This window comes from Camelus dromedarius, chromosome 17, assembly GCF_036321535.1.
Source record: "Camelus dromedarius isolate mCamDro1 chromosome 17, mCamDro1.pat, whole genome shotgun sequence".
NCBI classification, from domain to species: Eukaryota; Metazoa; Chordata; class Mammalia; order Artiodactyla; family Camelidae; genus Camelus; species Camelus dromedarius.
This window is the reverse complement of record NC_087452.1, coordinates 36706940-36726854: the sequence shown is the minus strand read 5'-3', so window position 1 is coordinate 36726854 and position 19915 is coordinate 36706940. Positions and strand designations below refer to the sequence as shown.

Below are 19915 nucleotides of genomic sequence, written 5' to 3'. Positions count from 1 at the left end.
ATGACCTCTTCCCAGAAAACCAATTCCTTAGGACAGGTGACTGAAATTGGCTGTTCCTTTTAGAGATCTCTGTTCACCCCAGATTACTGACTTATTTCCACCTAAAGTTTAATTCATTTTTAGAAATCAACAGAGAAGTTTTGAGTCATGTTTATTTATTTGGTCAAGCTCATCTCTTGCTAGATAGTAAGTCTGACAGGATTTGAGCTCAGCCTCGATACTGAACTAGGTCAGAAATTGCGGTGAAAGAGGTAGGGTGAGGTGTGGGAGAGGGAAGTGGGAAATGGCTTAGACGGTGAGTCTCAGACTTGCGCACACACCAGTATCACCTGGTGGCCTTGTTAAAACACAGATCGCCTAGTCCCCCACTAGAGATTCTGATGCCGGAGCCCCAGGGGGCACCCAGGAATCTGCATTTCTGACAGGCTTCCAGGTGGTGCTGCTACAGCTGCTGATCCAGGAACCACATCTGGAGAATCACTGGCTGAAAACCTTACTACACAGAGTCTGGTCTCTGGACCAGCAGCTTTGGCATCACTTATTAGGAGTATAGACAAACCTTGCCTGGGTCTAATAATACTCCGTTGTGATTCGTACGCACATTACAGCGTGAGAGTTCTGGTTTAGAGCACTCTTTTTTAAACTCTGCTTTGGAAACACCTGGAAAGTTCTGAAAAATACTGATGCTTGAGTCCCACCCCAGATACTCTGATCTGATGGTTGGGGGAGGAGGGGTGGGATATGGATCAGACATCAGGAGCGTTCACAGCTCCCCAGGTGATTCTAACGTGCAGTAACGTCTGGGAACTCCTGGCTTAGCAGCGATTGCATACCTGGCCAGGTCTCAGAAACACTTGGGAGATGCTTTCTGGCCCCACCCGGAGTGATCCTGATGTAATTAGACTTGCAGATCTAGATTTTCTGGGTTTGGGACTACCTAGCTGCAGGATGTTTTGGATATTTCCCCCCGACACACAGGGGAGTAGTCACTAAAAACACACATCATGCAATTCTTTACTGGCAGCCGGTAATCTCCTGTCTTTGTAGGTGCAACAGGGCTCAGGTGATAAGGACAGTCACATGAAGAATAAGGGAGTGGCCAGGTTTTGTTCTCTGTAAAGAGTGACTGTTTTCTGACCTTATGTTTATGCCTTCACTTCAAATATTGTATCCCCAGACATGAGTCATGCTTTAAGATACTGAACCTTCAGCCTTTTCTAAGACTTGTTTGAGCAGGCTTCTTGGATGTGGCAGAGCCAAGCCAAGGTGCCCATAAAGGAGCCCCAGATAACCCTCTGTGGGACAAGAAAGAGGACAGTCATGGCCAAAATTTAGGCTTCTAAAATATCCAGGAAAATGACCCCTCCTTAGCAGAGGACCGAGCATTAATTATGCACTCTGGCTTTCCAATAGCTTCAGATGGTCTGTTGAATCCTCTGGTGATCCCAGATTGAACATCTAGGATAAAGGAATTCTTTTAATGGATGGAAGGAGAAGGAATGGTGAATGTCTCCATGAGTGAGCTCCGGGAACATAAAAACAATGATGCATGGAGAAGACAGGCTTTCAGGAGAGCTTGTGATCATTTGCACCATAATTATATGACAGTGGGAACGTGGGACAAAGAAAGCACCCTCCCGGGGTGTAAGTGGTTCCTTGGTAAAGAGCATCCTACTTCAGAAGGCACCGCAGACCCCTAATGAAAAGGGCTGCTTTTGATGCACAGAGCCATACTTTCTCATTCTTTACACCTCATGGCTGTAAACTCCTTGAGGAGGGGGGCGCGGGGTGCAGATCAGATTTATCTTCGTCCCCCCAACGCCCAGCACAAGCCTGGCCCGTAGCAGGTGTGCAGTACATCTGCAGTGAACCAATTCCAGGGTAACCACCTCCCCCTTGATGGCAAGGCAGGCAGGCCCTACTCTTAGCATGAGTTTAGTTCTCTGAAAGGCATCAGGTCAACAGAGAATTTCTCTTTTCTACTAGTAGTGTTCTGCCCTGCTGTCTCTAACATAGGAGTGTTTAAATACAAAGGGGGTGGTTCTTCTCCTTCAAGCTGAGGCCTCAATTTGTTCCCCTGCTTGCCTGAATTCTTTCTGCTCTAGGAGAATATTGAATTTTTCTTTCCTGGATACTTTCTCCCCCACAAGGGAGTAGTCATTAAAAATACATATCACGCAATTCTTGACTGGCAGCCAAATGCTGATAATCGCCTGTCTCTTCAGGTGCGGCAGGGCTCAGTGATAAGGACAGCAACAAACCAGGGTCACTAGGCCCACTGACCCAGTGGACACAGTGTCGGGGCCCCCAGTACTGTCTGGAGCTCTGCAACAATGTTAATGTCTTTTAAAATCAGGGAAAAAAGTGAACCCTTAGGGTCAAAAATTATATTTATCTTGATTCAACACAGCCATAAAAGTTTCAATGCCATTTTAAGGAGGAAGGGACCACAAAGGTAATGTACCCAGGGCTCGGGAAGATCACGATGTGGCCCTGCACAGACACTCAGAAAGTGGCAATCCAGGGTGGCCGCATGGAGGTGGCAGCTCTTTCTTATCAAGGGAGGAACGGGAATCTCTCTCCTTCCCCTCTCAGTTCACAGGTATGAGCCGGCAGGATGCATTTCTAGCCCTGACTGAGAAAGCCCGGAGGAAGAGAGTGGGTGGAGACGTGACAAGTAATAAACTGAAGGACTGGCTGGTCTCGAGGCAGCGGTACTGGGGCACACCCATCCCCATGGTCCACTGCCCGGCCTGCGGACCCGTGCCCGTGCCTCTGGAGGACTTGCCCGTGACTTTGCCCAGCATCGCCTCTTTCACCGGCAAGGGAGGCTCCCCACTGGCTACGGCTTCCGAGTGGGTGAACTGCTCCTGCCCTAGGTAAGGAACCACGGGCCCCAGTCTGTGGTCCCAGAACCCTGCTAGGGTGTCAGACTCCCTCCTCCCTCCTGGTGCTAACCCCCCTTCCGGACTTCCAGCTGGCTGGAAAGACTACCATAGGTCTCTGGCAACCTTTAAGAGAAGGGGCTGGAATCTGGGGCCCAGCCCCTGTGATCGGTGCCCTCTCCTCTCCTCTGAGCTGGTGGAAGCAGCCCTGTCAATTCACATCTTTCCCGGAAACATCTGATCCAACTGATGGAAACGCTACACATTCTCCTCATAGCTTTGGAGAAGACCACTCCTCCATTTTATATTCCAAAGAACTTCTCAGAGATGAGAGAAAATGCCTTACCATTTTCTCACATAGTGACTATGATAACAGTGGCGATTTTATCACAAGTAGCAGAGTGGTAACCACAATGACAAGAGGTTCATTCTTTAATATAATGAAACCGTATTTCTTTTCGTCTCATTTTGGAAGTGGGATTATGTTTTTCTGTCAATTCACTGGCATGTCACAAATGTGATTTTTATGATGCCGAACCAGCTGATTAAACAAATATATAACAGATACCAAGCTGTAGTATTTCCCCTCTTCCTTCTAAGGAAAAGCCGTTTTTCTCTGCTTTATAGATCATGATGGGGTGGTTTTAAAATCATTTAGTCCTCTGCCAGTACAGAGCTGAGTTACTAGGTTGGTAATTAGGTAACCACATAGTGCAGTACACGGCTCAGGCTGGGGAGTCAGATGATAATGGCTTCAAGTCCTGGCCCTGCCTCTTCATAAGCTGTGTGGTCTCGGGAAAGTCACTTAACCTCTCTCAGCTTTGATTCCCTTATCGGGGCTAAAATAACCCCCTTGAGGGGCTGTTCAGAAGATGAGAATTAATGCCTATAACCCTGTACAGTGGCACACAGCAAACACTCTAACTGGAAGTGTTAGGACCATCCTGCCAGGGGCTTCCAGCAGTCCTCCCGGGTCCTCACCCGGGTGGCTTTGAGATTTGAGATGGGGGTTATAGGCAGGAACGTAGGGAGCTCTGGGCCATTTTAAGGCAGAAGGGAACCCTCTTTGTTGATAAGCAGTGACAAAGGGCTTTCCTGCCGGGGACGTCTGTAGCCTTCAGCCTGCCAGTTGCAGCAGCTCAGGGCCTTGGTGTTGGGGACAAGGTTTCCCACCTTGGCTGCAGATTCCTGGAGGGCAGAGCCCAGGCCTTGGTCTTGGTTGAGGGACGCTCCCTGATGATTCTAATGAGCAAGCTGGGCTGACAGCCACTGAGCCCCTAGTGGCCAAGCAGGACAGCACAGTGGTCCAACAGAGGTGGACTCCTCACCCTTGACTGCTGAGACCTTGGGTGGATTCCTTAGCCTCTCTGGGCCCTAGTTACTCATCTGCAAGGTGGGGACATGCGTAGTATAGCCCCCAGGGTTACTGGGGGTTACATGAGATAATGGCTATGAAGCATTTATTTGGCTTAGTGCCTGCCACCCAGTGTTAATGTTATTACTGTTGGAGCAAACAATGTTAATAACGTCACCGTCATTATCTTCTGCCCTCCCACTTACCAAGTAGCCTCTTCTGTATAGTCCGGCTTTTAGTGTCAGCAGTAAAACATGTTGGTTGTCTTCAAGTCCAACATGACCATTGAAAAGAAAATCAGCATGGAGATTTTTAACCAGACGTTAGTCTTTTTATCAGTTGAATCCTCCATCTTCTTCCTAATTTGTACAGGTGCCCTAATGGTGAGGGAGAAGAAGTAACATTTATCTTCTAATTCTTTCCCGATATAGTATGTGTTTTGATTGATCGCTCTCCAAATAAAAAAACCTGGCTGTAATTTAAAGATGCACTGTTGAGATCAGCGTCTTAGAGCAGCCCTGGGTGGTAGGAAACAGGATTAGGACTCCCTCGGGGCTCTTTCTGATAAGCTCCTACCCCAGGAACCACCACTGTTCCCGGTGGGAGGCCCTCTAAGTGCAGGGGGCCCCAGGGAGTCCAGAGCCTTGTCATGACTGGGCCCCGGTGCCCTCTGCTCAACCACTTCCATTTAATAAGCAAGAGGTGGGGAGTGGCTGTTTCCTCCAGTAATATTGAGAAAACCAGTATGAACTGCTTCACAGATGCAAGATCTATAGCAGCCTTTTTTAAAAAAAAAAAATTTAATTAAAAACAGACTCAAGCCCTTGCCTGCTAAATTAGCAGAAGATACATCAGTTCCTCTTCGGGCTCCTCATCCCCTTCCTCATATCCTCCAAGAGCCTCCAAGGACTTACACTGCCAACAGGGCAGCATTTGGAGGGATGATTGGTCCTGTTTCCATTCTTCAAAAGGGAGATCCCAGAGTCTGAGCTGTGTTCTCCTGCTGTGGCTTCTCGCTGCCATAAAGGGCCCCTGCTAATAGCTGTTAGTAGCTGGCTCACCCTTTCCCCTCTACTGATCCATGCCTTGCAGGGTCTTCAAGGAAGCCAAGCACCTTCCTTGGCCAGCCTTGGCTAAGGGTATCCTCTCTTGGCTTCCCAGAAGTGGCTTTTGTTGTTTGGGGGCAGGAGGTAATTAGGTTTATTTATTTTTTTAGTGGAGGACTAGGGATTGAACCCAGGACCTCATGCATGCTAGACAGGCGCTCTGCCACTAAGCTATCTCCTCCCCCGTCAGAAGTTGTGGCTTTTGGCTCCAGTCCCAAAGGCCCGTCATCACCCTAATAACATGTTTCAAAATTAATTACACAGTTGGGCCCTTGTGGAACCTCAGTCCTCCCCAGGGCATCTGCATCCCTGGGACGAGGCTTGCTTTTTCTTTGCAGCCCTTCACACACCAAGCATCTCGCTTCATTCACTTTCTTAAACAATAGGGCTATCTTCACTCTTCACCCTTCACCCTCCCTTTAGGCTGCAGTGTGTTGGTAGGTGTGTACTACATAGCCCTCTGGATGGGGCGGCTTCTGATTTGTAGTGTTGTCCCATTTCTGTGGCATAGGTACTTCTGCCAAGGGCTCATTTCAGACTGTCAAGTTGACGTCACTTGTCCCAGAGCTGGGAAGAGATCCTAACAGCTGATTCTCAAGCCAGTATGAGCTAGGTCCAGCACACCACTGCCTTTGAGCCCCCAAGGGGATTGTTCTTCCTAAGGTCACCCCAGTGGATTTCTGCTCCCCTCACCCTAGAGCAAAGATAGAGAAAAAGCCAAGTTCATTTTTTAGCACAGCTTCTCACTACATTTGATTTTCAACATTTCTTCATAAACTGACTTGCCTCATAAGCATCATAAAGTAGGCATTGGCTGAAGGCAGTCTTGACATGCCTAAAATAGAAATTAATGTGCGAAAGAGACAAGATTCCTGTCTTGTTCTTTTAGGTTGTTAGATTTTTCTACCATGCTAAATTCAGAGAAGGAAAATATGGCTTTTAATGGTAGAAGATTGAATTTTTTATTTTGTAAATTTCTTTAAAACATCACGTACTATACAGCACAGAAAGAGTCAATTCTCTGAATTGCCTTTTCATGATGTGGCATTGTTCTTAGGACATTTTAAATTCCATGCTAACTGTCAGAGCTTTCTCAAAAGCTGGCAGAAAACTGCACTAATATTTAAAAAGAAAGCAATTGATGAACTCATTTATTTCTCAGGTGCAAGGGAGCAGCCACGAGGGAGACAGACACGATGGATACCTTTGTGGATTCTGCTTGGTACTACTTCAGATATACTGACCCTCAGACACGCAGAGGTAAGGAGCCCCGCTGAATTTGTGGGTGGGTGTCCGTCTGGGTCTTAGTCTTCCAAGAAGCAAACACCAAGATGTAATTAGATGGGCAAGAGATTTGTGGGGGAGCAGGAGAGCCCTTGACTGTGATGCTGGTCCGAAGCCTGTGAAATGAGTCGGGGAAGGCAGGAGGCTGGGGTAGAAGGAGCCGCAAACCATAGTGCAGCTTGAGAAAGTCTCAAACAGACCAATGGGAAGCCCTGAGCAAAGATGGTCCATCAGAGAGTTCCCAGGTTGGGAGCAAGCAACTGCTCAGGTCTGCCCTCCTCAGGAGAGCTTGGGCTGGCATGAATGCCCAGGAGATCCAAAGATGGAACATCTGGAAGCAGTAGAAAAAGGCCTCTTAAAGGGAGTGTGTTTGATTATTAAATTAGGTTCTTCACAGCCAAGTAAATCCCAGGTACAGAAAAAGAAGGAGGTGCTGTTGTAATACCCTCACTGGTCCTGCGGTGAACCGCGTTTATACAATTGTAAAGATGTGATGTTACTTCACTGAAAGTAATGATGTAACTCTACAGGGGAAGGTAGGAGGTGGGAATGTGAGAGAGCTGAGAAGCATGACTTCTTTGCACACACAGTCACTGGATCATTTCCAAAACTGATCATTGAACAAAGAGTGGTAAACATAGTTTTTAATCATTGCCAGAAAAAAACACCTGAAAGAATTAAAGGTGGCTAAGGGACGGGAGGCAGGGTGGGAGGTTAGCTAAGGAGAGAGGCTGGAGACCACTGTTTTAAATTACAAACCTTCAGTACTATGTGATTTTTTTTCAGCTCTGTGCATGTGCTTCTTTAACAGAAATAAATAAATCAGGGGAAGAGAGCCAGCGGTAGGTAGATAGGTGAGGACAGAAAATGAGAACAAAAGAAAACTGTTGCGGAGCACAGGAAAACCACAGACACTGTGCTTCAAAGACCTTGCCAGCCTGCTCTCATCCATGGGAGGACAATTATTCTGAAACCCCATGGTCCCTGTATAAAATACCCCCATTTTCTTCACTGGTTGTAAGATAATGTATTTCCAGGGAGACGGGTGCTCCTGCCCACCCTGCAGTACTGTGATTCTGTGATTTGAGCTCAGGCCATGCAGAAATGAGTGAGATCTGGAGTAAATAGCAGTGATGGAAAGGCTACAGGGTGACTGCGGCAGCTGGGAACCACCGGGCAGCCCCGGCTAACCCACAGAGGAGCCCCTCTTCGGGGTCTTCCTTCTAGACCTTTGGTGCTTTCCTTTCAGTAAGAGCTGGCTTAGAACGCAAGGGGGAATGAGGCTCTCCACCTCTCAGAATGCTTCAAGGGAAAACTTTCTTGTAGATGATGGAGACTGACTTAATGATGGGACCCTTAACTGGTGAGGGATACATCCGGAGACGTCCACAGCCCCCAGTTTGGGAGTACCATGTGTCACATCATAAAATGCTGCCATTAGTTTCCACACTGGCTTGTGTTCTCACCAGGTGGTTTCCAGAGCAGGTCGTAGATCCAAGCTATAGCTCTTTTCAACATCTCACTCCTCAATTTATTGAAATAAACTTGCTTTCGGGCCGAGTACCATCCTTGACATCATTTACTTTTCTGTCACCTGCACGAGCAGTTAGATTTCTTGGGGGGAACCATTTTTCACGTAGAAACAACATTTTAAAAAAATTTTACCAAAATTCTGACATTGTGACCGGAGGAGAGAAAACCAAGCTGCATTAAGATGCAAACACAGGATGGTAGGCCAGGCCCACCTGCTGAACGCCGGCTTCTGCTTGCAGCCTGAGCTGGAGCCAGCCTGGTCCATGCTGGGAAAAAAGTGCCTTGAGGTGTGGGGAAGAGAATTCACAAATAAGTGAAATCGTGGAGTACAGATCCTCCAAAGACAAAGGTTTCCTTCATCAGAAGACCTTTACCACAAGGTAAAGTGAGGACTCTACCTTGAGTGAAGAGGTCTGCTTCCCAGCCAGTGCTGCTCTCCTGCCCCCCCCACCCAGCCCCCAACAATCCCCCTGCCCCCCAACACACACACACACACACACACACACACACACACGTCTAAGCGTCCAAGCCAGAAAATACAGGGAGTGGCATTTCTTTCCTCCCTAACATCCATTAGGACTGGGAATGAAGCTGCCAGTGAGGAGGTCTTTCTTTCAGGACCTCTACTGAAGACAAAGTCTCTATTAGATGAGAGAAGAGTTGTCGGGCTCACTGCACTCAGGAGGCATGTAGATGCTCTTGCCAACCATCTGCGTTTTAAGAATACTTTAAAAATATGGTTGAATTTCTGTTTTCAAATGAACATTTAGCATCTGCGTGAGTCTCCATGGTAAATGCCATATTGCCCTCTGTTGGTAAGAACTCAAAAATCTCAGTTGTCTATGATAATAAAAATTAAAATAAGTCGAGATATTCAAATGCACATTGTATAAAAATACCTCTTTCACTGGTGTGTTTTCCTCTTGTCCTCACTATCTGTGAAAACCGCATTTGTTAAAATACGTCAATAATAGTTTCTGAAACAGTTTCTATAAATTTTTTAAATTAACACTGATCTGACATTTTTCTCCTTTGTTATGTAAGCTTTTTTCTCTTATTATATTTTGAAGAGAAAAATCACTGTTTTTCTCCGACATAATTTATTTCAGGGCATATGCAAATTACAATTGGTCTGTCTAATTTATGCAATTGTGGCAAAGCAGGGTTTTTTAAAATGACTGTCTCTCTTCCTCCCAGCCCTTTCAGCACAGCGCTGGCAGATTACTGGATGCCTGTGGATTTGTACATTGGAGGGAAAGAACACGCTGTCAATGCACTTGTTCTATGCGAGATTCTTTAGTCATTTTTGCCACAATCAAAAAATGGTTAAACACAGGTGAGCGTTCCTACTGCTTTGCGATAGAATTCAGTTCCTTGAACAGCAACTGAAAGCAAGTATCAGCTCTTCTGAAGCAAGGTAAATATATGTCGTGGAAGAACTGTATTTTTCACGAATGCTTTAGAGGTCGTCGTCAGCCTTAACCACTGCAGTCCATTTACGTTGCTTAGTCAGTTCTAGCGTGTGGTGTTTGCTTGCTCACGTAGGATCTTCCCTTAAGCTCTGCACTGTTGAACTGAGTTAAGTCATTGAGATTTTCACCTGTGAGGCAGAGAAGGGCAGTTCATAATGTCATACGGCTTTTAATGGCTTCTTGTGTGAGGTCATGTTTGTCACCTGGTCCCTCTGTGTAAGCTCTGTTTCTAAGCTTGACTGAATCCTCCCTCAGTGTGTCACTCTGATAAAGGTATATAATGGATTGAAAGCTAAGGAACCACATTGTAAATCCATTCATAAATTCTGTTCCTGTTGGTCATAATCTAGTCCCCCCATAATGTTCAGAAAGTTGTGTGTGTGCTTTTTCCCCATGAAGTACATCACATATATGTATACACATACATATATGATATGTATTTAATGTATTATACACTTTAAAAGTTAAAATGAACATCCGTGCACCCCCCCCAAGACTAGGGTGTTCCAGGTCCCTTAGATGCCCAGGGTACCCCCTCTCCAATCAGATCACCCTCTCCATACGCCACCACCCCTCCCTGCCACTAACCCATATCCTGAATTTTAAATTATTATTTTCTTGCTTTCCTTAAATTTGTTACCTCTGTATATGTTTTTAAACAATATGTGTTGGTTAGTTTCGTGTGCTTGAACTTTATAGAAATCGAGTCATATTTCACATATCCTCTCTTCCCTTGCTCAGCATTTCTGAGGATTCGTCATGTTGCTGCTTGGAGTTCTGTTTCGTTCCCATTTCACTGCCATCTGGTATTCTGTTATACGGAATGGAATTTCTGATACAGAGCTCAGTTTATGTCCACACCACCATTAATGGTCTGTGGGTTGTCTTGTGCATTTATGAACAAAAGTGCTCTGAGCATCCTTGTACACGTCCCCTGACATACACCTGTCAGCAGTTCTCTAGGTGTGTCCCTGCAGTAGGATTGCTGAATCACAGGATATGCATGTGTTCCACGTCACTAAGGAACATCCACCTGGTTTCCATGTTGGTTATATAAACCTACGCTCGCACTAGCAGAGGTGAGGCTTCCTGTTGCTCTGCATCTTCGTCAGTAGAACATGTAGTACAGTCATCCCTCGGCATCCACAGGGATGGGTTCCACACTCAACAGATTCAACTAACCGCTGATCATAAAGACAGAGTGACTGTACCATCCAATTTTAAAAATTTCATCAAACTGGTAGTTATATAATGAATCACTTTGAGAGTTAAATTTGAATGTAAAGACACTGCTTACTTAAAGAAGCTTGGCGTATTTTTAATATGTTTACGGACCTCTGTGATTCTTCTTCCATTGAATCCCTGTTGGTGTCCTTTGCCTGTGTTTCTTTTGAGCTGTCTTTTATTGGTTGTAGGAATTCTATAAATATTCTGGATGCTAATCCTTTTCAGCTATGTGTATTGCAATATTTTTTCCTAGTTCTTAGCCTGTCTTATTTTTATGGTATCTTTTGATGAAGAGGAACTCTTAATTTAGTGTAGTAAATTTTAATAATCTTTGCCTTAATGACTGTTGCTTTTAGTGTCTTTAGCACCTTTGCTGGAACAGTCCACCCATTTCCGCACTGATCTGTAGTGCCCTCTGCATTATAAATCAAGTTTTCATATATATGCAAAAGACTATTTATAGGGTCTTTATTCCATACATTGGAGTTTTAATTTTAATTTTACAAGTCTTAATACCCAGTAAAGGAAGTCCTCCTATTTTGTTCTTTAGGAATATCTTGGCTATAACTGGGCCTTTGTTCTTCCATGTAAATGTCGGATTCAGCTGGTTAAATTCCACAAAACTATCTGTTGGGATTTAATTGGAATTGCTTTGAATCTATAGATGTACTAATACCTTCTCATTCTACTTTCATCTCTGACCTTAACATCTGAAATAATTTCCCTTTTATCTGAAATACATACTTTAGAATATCTCTTACGTTCTTTAGTGAAGATCTATCTATTAGTTCTTATTTGTCTGAAAAAACATTTATTTTTACCTCATTTCTTAAAATTTGCTTGCTCAATGACACATTTAAAATGTTTTTGGGGTTTTTTTTAAATCTTTATCTGGCCTTTTCACTTGTTTCTCATTGGGACAGTAATTCAGGCTCTCTTGTCTGCCATACTGCATAATAACGAATTTTTTTCAGTTTTTGCTGTGTTTGTTTTTTGGTTTTTTAGATACAATGTCCTTTAGAGTATTTTTTAATTATTCTAAAGGGAGAAAGAATGTATGATTATCTCCATAACTCCAAGGGAGTTATGTCCACATAAACTCATGTTAACAATTTAAAAAATAACAATAAAGTAATACATGTCTAAGATCAAAAATTTTTAACTACACAGAAAGTGAATATTGAAAACTCCTTCCCTGCACCCCATTCTCTACCCTTTTTCACAACCTGTTAAAAGTTTCTTTTGATTTCTTCCAGAGGACTATTTTGCATATCTCCATGTTTCTTTTGATATACTCATTTTAAAATGTTACATATATTACATCTTCGTCTTTTGCTTTTTTGTGTTAATAGTGTATCTTAGTGATCATTCCACATCAGCATATACAAATCTCCCATTCTTTTTAATTTATGCATAGTATTTTGTCATATGGATATAGCATAATTTATTTAAGCAGCTACCTACTTTTCCAATTGCTATTAGGAAAAAATAAAATCCAGTATCTCTCCTTATCTGTATTCTTGGCAGCTGCCTGGGATCATATCTCTAAGGCTCAAGTCCTGACCAGGGAATGCTAAGTCAAAGGATATGTGTTTTAAAAATCTGGATAGATAAAAATACATTACTTTAAAAAAAACTCCCTAATGCAGACGAAAATACAGTCTCATTAAAATGCAGCACACTGAAAGCTTCCTGCCTTCACCCCACCCTCAGACTTGCTCCTTCCCTCTGTGCCTGCACAACAGATAAATGTCTACTGGACAGAAAGTCAATTTAAGATATATAAATTAAATACTTAAAATAATTTTCTTCTCATTAATACCAGGGACCTTCTTCTATAAAAATAAACTGACCTGCATCAGAAGGACACTAAACACACTAACAGCATTTATCTTCAGATAAGTAAATTACAATCATCCCTGGATATTGATTGGTTCCAGGACCCGCTGTGGACACCAAACTCCAAGGATGCTCAGGTCCCTTATATAAACTGGTACAATGTGTGCATGTAACCCAGGCACATCCAATGTGCACTTTAAATCATCTCTAGATTACTTACAATACTTCATACAATATAAGTGCTATGAAAATAATTATGAATATAATATAAATGCTATGTAAATAGTTGCCTACTTGGACAAATTCAAATTTTACTTTTTGGAACTTTCTAGAATTTAAAAAAAATTTATTGAGGTGTAGCTGATATGCCATATTATATAAGCTTCCAGTGTACAACATAGTGATTCACAATTTTTAAAGGTTACATTCATGTATAGTTATAAAATATTGGCTACATTCCCTGTGTTATACAATATATCTTTGTAGCTTATTTTATCCCTAATAGTTTGTACCTCTTAATCCCCTGTCCCTATCCTGTCTCTCTCTGCTTCCCTCTCCCCACTGGTAAACACTAGTTTGTTCTCTATATCTGTCAGTCTGCTTCTTTTTTGTTATATTAACTAGTTTGTTGTATTTTTTAGATTCCACATGTAAGTGTTACACAGTATTTGTTTTACTCTGGCTTATTTCACGTAGCATAATGCCCTCCAAGTCCATCTGTGTTGCTGCAAATGGCAAATTTTTGCTCTTTTTTAAGGCGAGTAGTATTCCATTGTATTCCACATCTTCCTTATCCATTCATTTGTTGATGAACACTTAGGTTACTTCCGGATCTTGGCAATTGTAAATAATGCTACTGTGAACATTGGAGTGCATGTATCTTTTTGAATTAATGTTTTCGGTTTTTTTTTTTTTTTTCAGATATATACCCAAGAATAGATTTACTGGATCATTATGGTAGTTCCATTTTTAGTTTTTTGAGAAACCTCCATACTGTTTTCCACAGTGGCTGCACAGTTCCCACCAATAGTGTGCACGGATTCCCTTTTCTCCACATCCTTGCCAAATTTGTTATTTGTGTTCTTTTTGACAATAACCATTCTCACAGGTGTGAGGTGATATCTCATTGTAGTTTTGATTTGCATTTCCCTGATATTAGCGACGTTGAGCAACTTTTCATGTTCTTGTGGGCCATCTGCATTTCCTCTTTGAGAAAATGTCTGTTCAGTTCTTCTGCACACCTTTTAATCTAGTTTGGTTTTTTTGATGTTGAGTTGTGTGAGCTGTTTATATATGTTGGTATTAATCCCTTATTGATCATATCATTTGCAAATATTTTCTCACATTCAGTAGGTTGTCTTTTCATTTTGCTGATGGTTTCCTTTGCTGTACAAAAGTTTTTAAGTTTAATTAGGTCCCATTTGTTTATTTTTGCTTTTGTTTCCTTTGCTTTAGAAGACAGAGCCAAAAAAATATTGCTATGATTTATGTCAAAGAGTGTTCCGCTTATGTTTTTCTCTAGGAGTTTTATGGTTTCCTGTCTTACATTTAGGTCTTTAATCCATTTTCAGTTTATTTTTGTATGTGATGTTAGAGAAAGTTTTAATTTCATTCTTTTACATGTAACTGTCCAGTTTTCCCAGCACCGCTTATTGAAGAGACTGTCTTTTCTCCATTGTATATTCTTGCCTCCTTTGTCATAGATTAATTGACTATGAATGTGTGGGTTTATTTCTGTATTTTTCCAAATATCTTTGATCTGCAGTTTGGTGAATCCACAGATGTGGAACCTTGGGTTATAGAGTTTACCATTTCTTCTCTATGGAAGCTTTATCTCACTAGATAAAAGTTACCCTCAAAGATGGAAATTGAGTCCTGTTACTGTCACAATCTAAGGAATTGCGGTACATTTTCAGTGAATATTTGTTTAAGTTGAGTTTAACCCCTTGATATCAAAAGATAAAAGTTTGTGTTCCTCAAAGGAAATGTTCTCCTTGAGGTAGGAGAATTGGTTAGAGGTTTATTTCAAAGACCAAATAAAACATGAGAAATATATCCTTCTCAGATAGGTGTGGAAACAAAGACCATAAATGATTTTTGGCTCCTTAACCATAGGGCACATTTCTCATCGTTGGAATAATTATTTGTAGAAGTAATGAGTGAATCCATAAAGTATTCAATGGCTAACTATTTTGAGATATAGAGAAGGCCCTGGCTACTTTCCTGACTTCTTGACAGTGTCTTCAAACTGTAGTCAAGGAGAAAAAAAGGTTGGAGCATTCCAGTATAATTTTAAAATTACAGTTTTGGTTATGACTTGTTTCTATTCAGATGAATTTCCAGTTTGCAAAGCCTTGAGGTACACCTGGAATTTGCTTTGCCGTCAACTGTAAGGGATAGCTCTATGCGATAAATGGAAATATACCTATGTGATATATTTTTTTAAATTCTTGACAAGATGGTAAGATTCTATGCCCTCCTGCCCCCCCACCAAAAAGAGGAAAATTTATTTTAAGTCCTCAAGAGTCTGACCTTTTTGAAGAAGGTGCAGAATCATCTTATCTCTGTTTCTCAGCATAGTTGTCAGAATTATTCCTGTTAAATCTCATCAGGGAGACAGACTCTAAAAACTCTCTCTGAGCGTGACCTCTTTATCGGAGGTGTTTTGGTAAACCAGTCAGCCTCAAATGAAATAAAAATCACCCACTTTCTGTGATAAGTAATTCAGAACTCTCTGGTTAGAAATTTTTTAAAACCTTCAAACAATGTTATCAAGTTGGCCTGGAGGAAAAATTGAGAACTGTCAACCACATGTGTATTTCTCTTTATTAGCTATTTTTCCTGAAATGTGTGTAAACTGGAATTTTATGTTGATTTCTGTATTCCTTTTGATTAGCATTGTCATTTCAGGAGAGATTTAAGACTACAGCTGTTCTATTTTTGTTTTCATTTCTTAGCCCCTTGGCCACTGTCTCAAGTAGTAGCTCTGTACCGGGAGTCCAAAGACCTCTGTCCCACGCTCAGTTGGGCCTGTAATTAGCAATGTGGACAAGAGATCTAACACTTTGGGTTCTCAGTGGCCTCGGAGGTTAGGGATTCAGACACCTCTGAGCACCCTTTTTACTCGACGATTCTGGTTAGATGTCCTTAGATACAAAAAGTAAAGGCATATGTGGATCTAATAATCTCTACTATTTCCTAAAAGAGTCCTGGCCCCTTCTTTCAGCACTTGCACATTTAGGTCTGCAGCTTAAACATTCAGAAAGTCTCTTAACTATTTATAAGAAGCTGGTCTCAGTGGGGAGGGTATAGCTCAGTGGTAGAGTGCATGCTTAGCATGCATGAGGTCCTGGGTTCAATTCCCAGTACCTACATCAAAAAATTAATTAATTAATTAATTAGTTAACCTAGCCCCACCCCCCACCCCCCAAAAGTTAAACATAAGAAGCTGGTCTCCAGGTTGGGTGGGCCATCACATGGAACAGCAGATGCCTTTATTATGTGTTTGAAACACCAGGTTGATGATTAAGCTGGAATTGATGTCAACAGGAAACTTGCAAAAGAAGATATACAAGTGGTCAAAAACATACCATAAAATGTTTATCTCACTGGCAGCAAAAGAAATACAGTTAAACAGCAGTGAGGTAACATTTTCCATGTAGCATCCCAATCAGGGCAGCTGTGTTATAAACTACAAGGCAGTTGGGAACAACCTTTATGAAAAGCATTTTGGCAATATATACTGATACTTAAAAATGGACACACTTTTGGGAGAAAAGGGAATCCTTCTACACTGCTGATGGGAATGTAGTTTGGTGCAGCCATTTTGGAAAACAGTATGGAGATTCCTCAAAAGATTAAAAATAGACTTACTATATGATTCAGCAATCCCACTCCTGGGCATGTATCAAGAGGGAACTCTAATGAGAAAAGATACATGGACCTCAATGTTCATAGCAGCACTGTATACAATAGCCAAGACATGGAAGCAACTTAAATGTCTACTGACTATGATGACTGGAGGAAGAAGTTGTGGGGTATATATATGATAGAATGTTACTCAGCCATAAAAAAGAATGGAATAATGCCATTTGCAGCAACATGGATGGATCTAGAGATTATCGTACAAAGTGAAATAAGTCAGATAGAGAAAGACAAATAACATGATATCACTTATATGTGGAATCTAAGAAAAATGACACAAATGGACTTATTTACAGAATAGAAACGGACTCACAAATATGGAAAACAGACTTATGGTTACCAAAGAAGAAAGGGTGGGGGAGGGATAAATTAGGAATTTGGGATTTGCTGATACTACTACATATAAAATAGATAAATAACAGTGTTCTACTATGTAGCATAGGGAACTATATTCAATATCTTGTAATAACCCATAATGACAAAGAATATGAAAAAGAATATATATAAGTGTATAACTGAATCACTATGCTGTACACCAGAAACTAATACAACATTGTATACCAGCTATACTTCAATTTAAAAAAAACAATCACACTTCTGGACACACTAATTGCACTTCTAGATATCTATCCTAAGGGAATAATCAGAAATGCAAACTTATACACCAAAGTGATAGGGCAAGTATTATTTCAAGTAGCTCAAAATTTGAATACAACCTAAATACCCTAAAATGCTGAGAAAGGGCAGAGTATAGCCCTATATCTATATGGAGGACTCTTGTACATTTTAAAATTACATTGCAAAGAGTGTTGACTGACACGGAGAAATGCATCTGAAGTAATGCGAAGGGAAAAAAGCAAGATATAAAACTGTAGATGCAGTCTGATTGTCTCTGTCTTTCTAAGTACCCGCACACCCACACACATACACAAAGCAAGAGAAGAGACAAGAATAACTTACGTCAGCGCGGTAACACTAGTTTTCTCGGGATGATGAGCTTGTTGATGATTTTATTATTTTTTCATGCATTTCTGATTTTTTCCAGATGTTTTACAATGATTGTGCAATTTTGTAACGGAAAATAAAGCGCAATCATTTACGGTTTATATTCTGAAGCAGGGGAGTGCGCTGGGCCTCCCAGTGCGATTCGTGAGTGTGGGATTGGCACCAGCCTGGCTGGTCCTCAGCGCGAGGCTGGAAGCCACAGGGGGCGCTTTCAGTGGGGGAACGTGTCTGCTCATCTGCACGGACATGGGGTCAGGAAGCCTTCTCTCTCCCTTTGTGGGAGACAGCTGTAACGCGGAGTCTGGTCTGCTTTTGTTCTTCCTCTTTCACACAACTCAGAGAGACGCTAAATTCCCTGAATTGAAATTCTCCCTGCAGTTTGCAGCCAACAAAGAGGGGTGGCGTCAGAAGCTGCTGCTCCTGGGTTATCTGCCACCTGCTGTCCATGGTCCATGGAGCTTTTCCCTATTTCTCTGATCACACCAGAAACGGAACTCTTGGGGAAACGGAAAGGAAGGAAGGAGAAGCCTTACCTGAGTCTTGCTGTATTAATAAGGCTTTCTTCCGTGCCCCTGGCTGGCTGCTGGGAAATAGAAACAGTGACATTTTAAGGATGAGTCATGGCTTGATACTTGGAAAGTGGTAATTATGTGAACATGATGGTCCTGGAAGGGCAAGGAAGAAGAGCCAGGTGAATTTAGTCTGAAAAATCCAAGTGAGAGACTATTTTCAGGGATCCACGGATTTCTGTTTTCTTCTTTTCAAATCTACATAGTAGCTGTCCGACCAGGCAGGAGCCTGGGTCACAGGCTGTCCAGGACTTTGTAAGTGGGGAAGGGTCATCTGCAGTGACTAGTTGGGGCTCTGATGAACCCTGATTCTTTTAGCCACATCTTGGTTGATACAGTCCTGTATGCGGTGATTTTGATAAGGGTGCTTGAAATAGGCCATCAATCTATGTTCTGAAATTCCTTCTTTATCCTAATAGTCAGTAATCCTCCTCCCTCCCTTACTTCTTTCCTTCCTTCCTTGAACAAAGATGCCTTTCAATGACCAGCAGGTATTAACTGTTATAATTTCTGAATTAGGGCAGTCGCCACTATCGAGGAAACACTGACGGTCCCATCACTTTTCATCATTCTGCCTGCATATAGCTGTGCTGCAGTGCAAACAAATGTAATCCATCCCTTGGGATGGTAGTGAAGGAGTAAGAAGAAAGCTGACTCAGAGAAAAGAGCGCACATTTGTATGCATGAAAATGAAACCATTCAGGCCTTCCTCAAGGCAGAGGCCCTGCATAACACCTCCACCTTTGATGGTTTCAGACTCAGAAGGGGTTTGTGGTTTAGAGTTACAGATTTTTCACTTTGTCATAGAGCTCGCTGCTACACACAGTCATTATGATGCATGAATTACTCAGTTGCTTATACAAGTTTGCTCCCAAGTACCATTTGTTGAGTGAATGAATGAATGAATAGACAAGTGGAAAATGCATTAATTACACTGTTGTGAGTCTGACTAATGAAGTTGGCAATGTGATGTGACCTCTGCTCCATCAGGACTGGGCTCCAGGTCCAGCAGGGCCCTTGATGTCCCCTGTCCCTCATTCCCAGGCACTGTGCACCTCCGTGTCACACTTAGTGCCTCCTCCTTGTGGAGGTGGTGGTGATTTATGAGCATGTCTTGGGCTGCCTAGTGTACTGTAAGCTCTTTGATAAATTGCAGAGCGCTCTGTACCCAGTTGTCGCTCAAATAGGTGATGAATGAATAAACAAGTGTGACTCCTCATTCAGAGGAGATGAGTTAAGTCTAACTTGGTCTAGCCCAAACCAATTAGCATTCATTGAGCATCTACTATAAATTAGGCACTGGAAGGGATCTTCAAAGATTTTCCTCCTCCTGCTTCCTCACAGGAGGAAGACAGGCAGCAAAGCAACTCACCTGAACACACAACAGAATTTAATGTCTGCCACATGCAGTTACAGGCACCACATTGGATGCAGCAACAAGGAAAGAGCATCTGATTCCCCCCAGGAGGGTCTGAAACACTTTCCCAGTGGAGATGGCTTTTGAGTTGAGCCTGAAAGTGAGGAGTAGACTTTTGACAAATGGGCCATTTGGGTCACACTTCAGGGAACAGTGTGAGTGGGGACATGGAAGCGAGTATGGGTAACATGTAGGAAGAGCGAAGGAAGTGAAAAGGGAGGGAGAGAAATCTTTGACGGCCAAGCTGAGTACTTTGGATTTAATGGGAAGGAGTTGATCTTCAGATCTGACTGGACCTCT

At 42.4% G+C, this 19915-nt stretch overlaps 1 protein-coding gene across 1 annotated transcript in view; it reads left to right on the top strand.

Annotated features, from left to right (window-relative positions):
- LARS2 (leucyl-tRNA synthetase 2, mitochondrial) overlaps positions 1-19915 on the top strand; it is a 132546-nt gene that overhangs the window by 85382 nt on the left and 27249 nt on the right. The window contains 4 exon segments of the mRNA XM_064496639.1: positions 2596-2879; positions 6508-6594; positions 9348-9432; positions 9434-9498. Of these exon segments, the coding sequence (XP_064352709.1) occupies positions 2596-2879; positions 6508-6594; positions 9348-9432; positions 9434-9498 (521 nt within the window).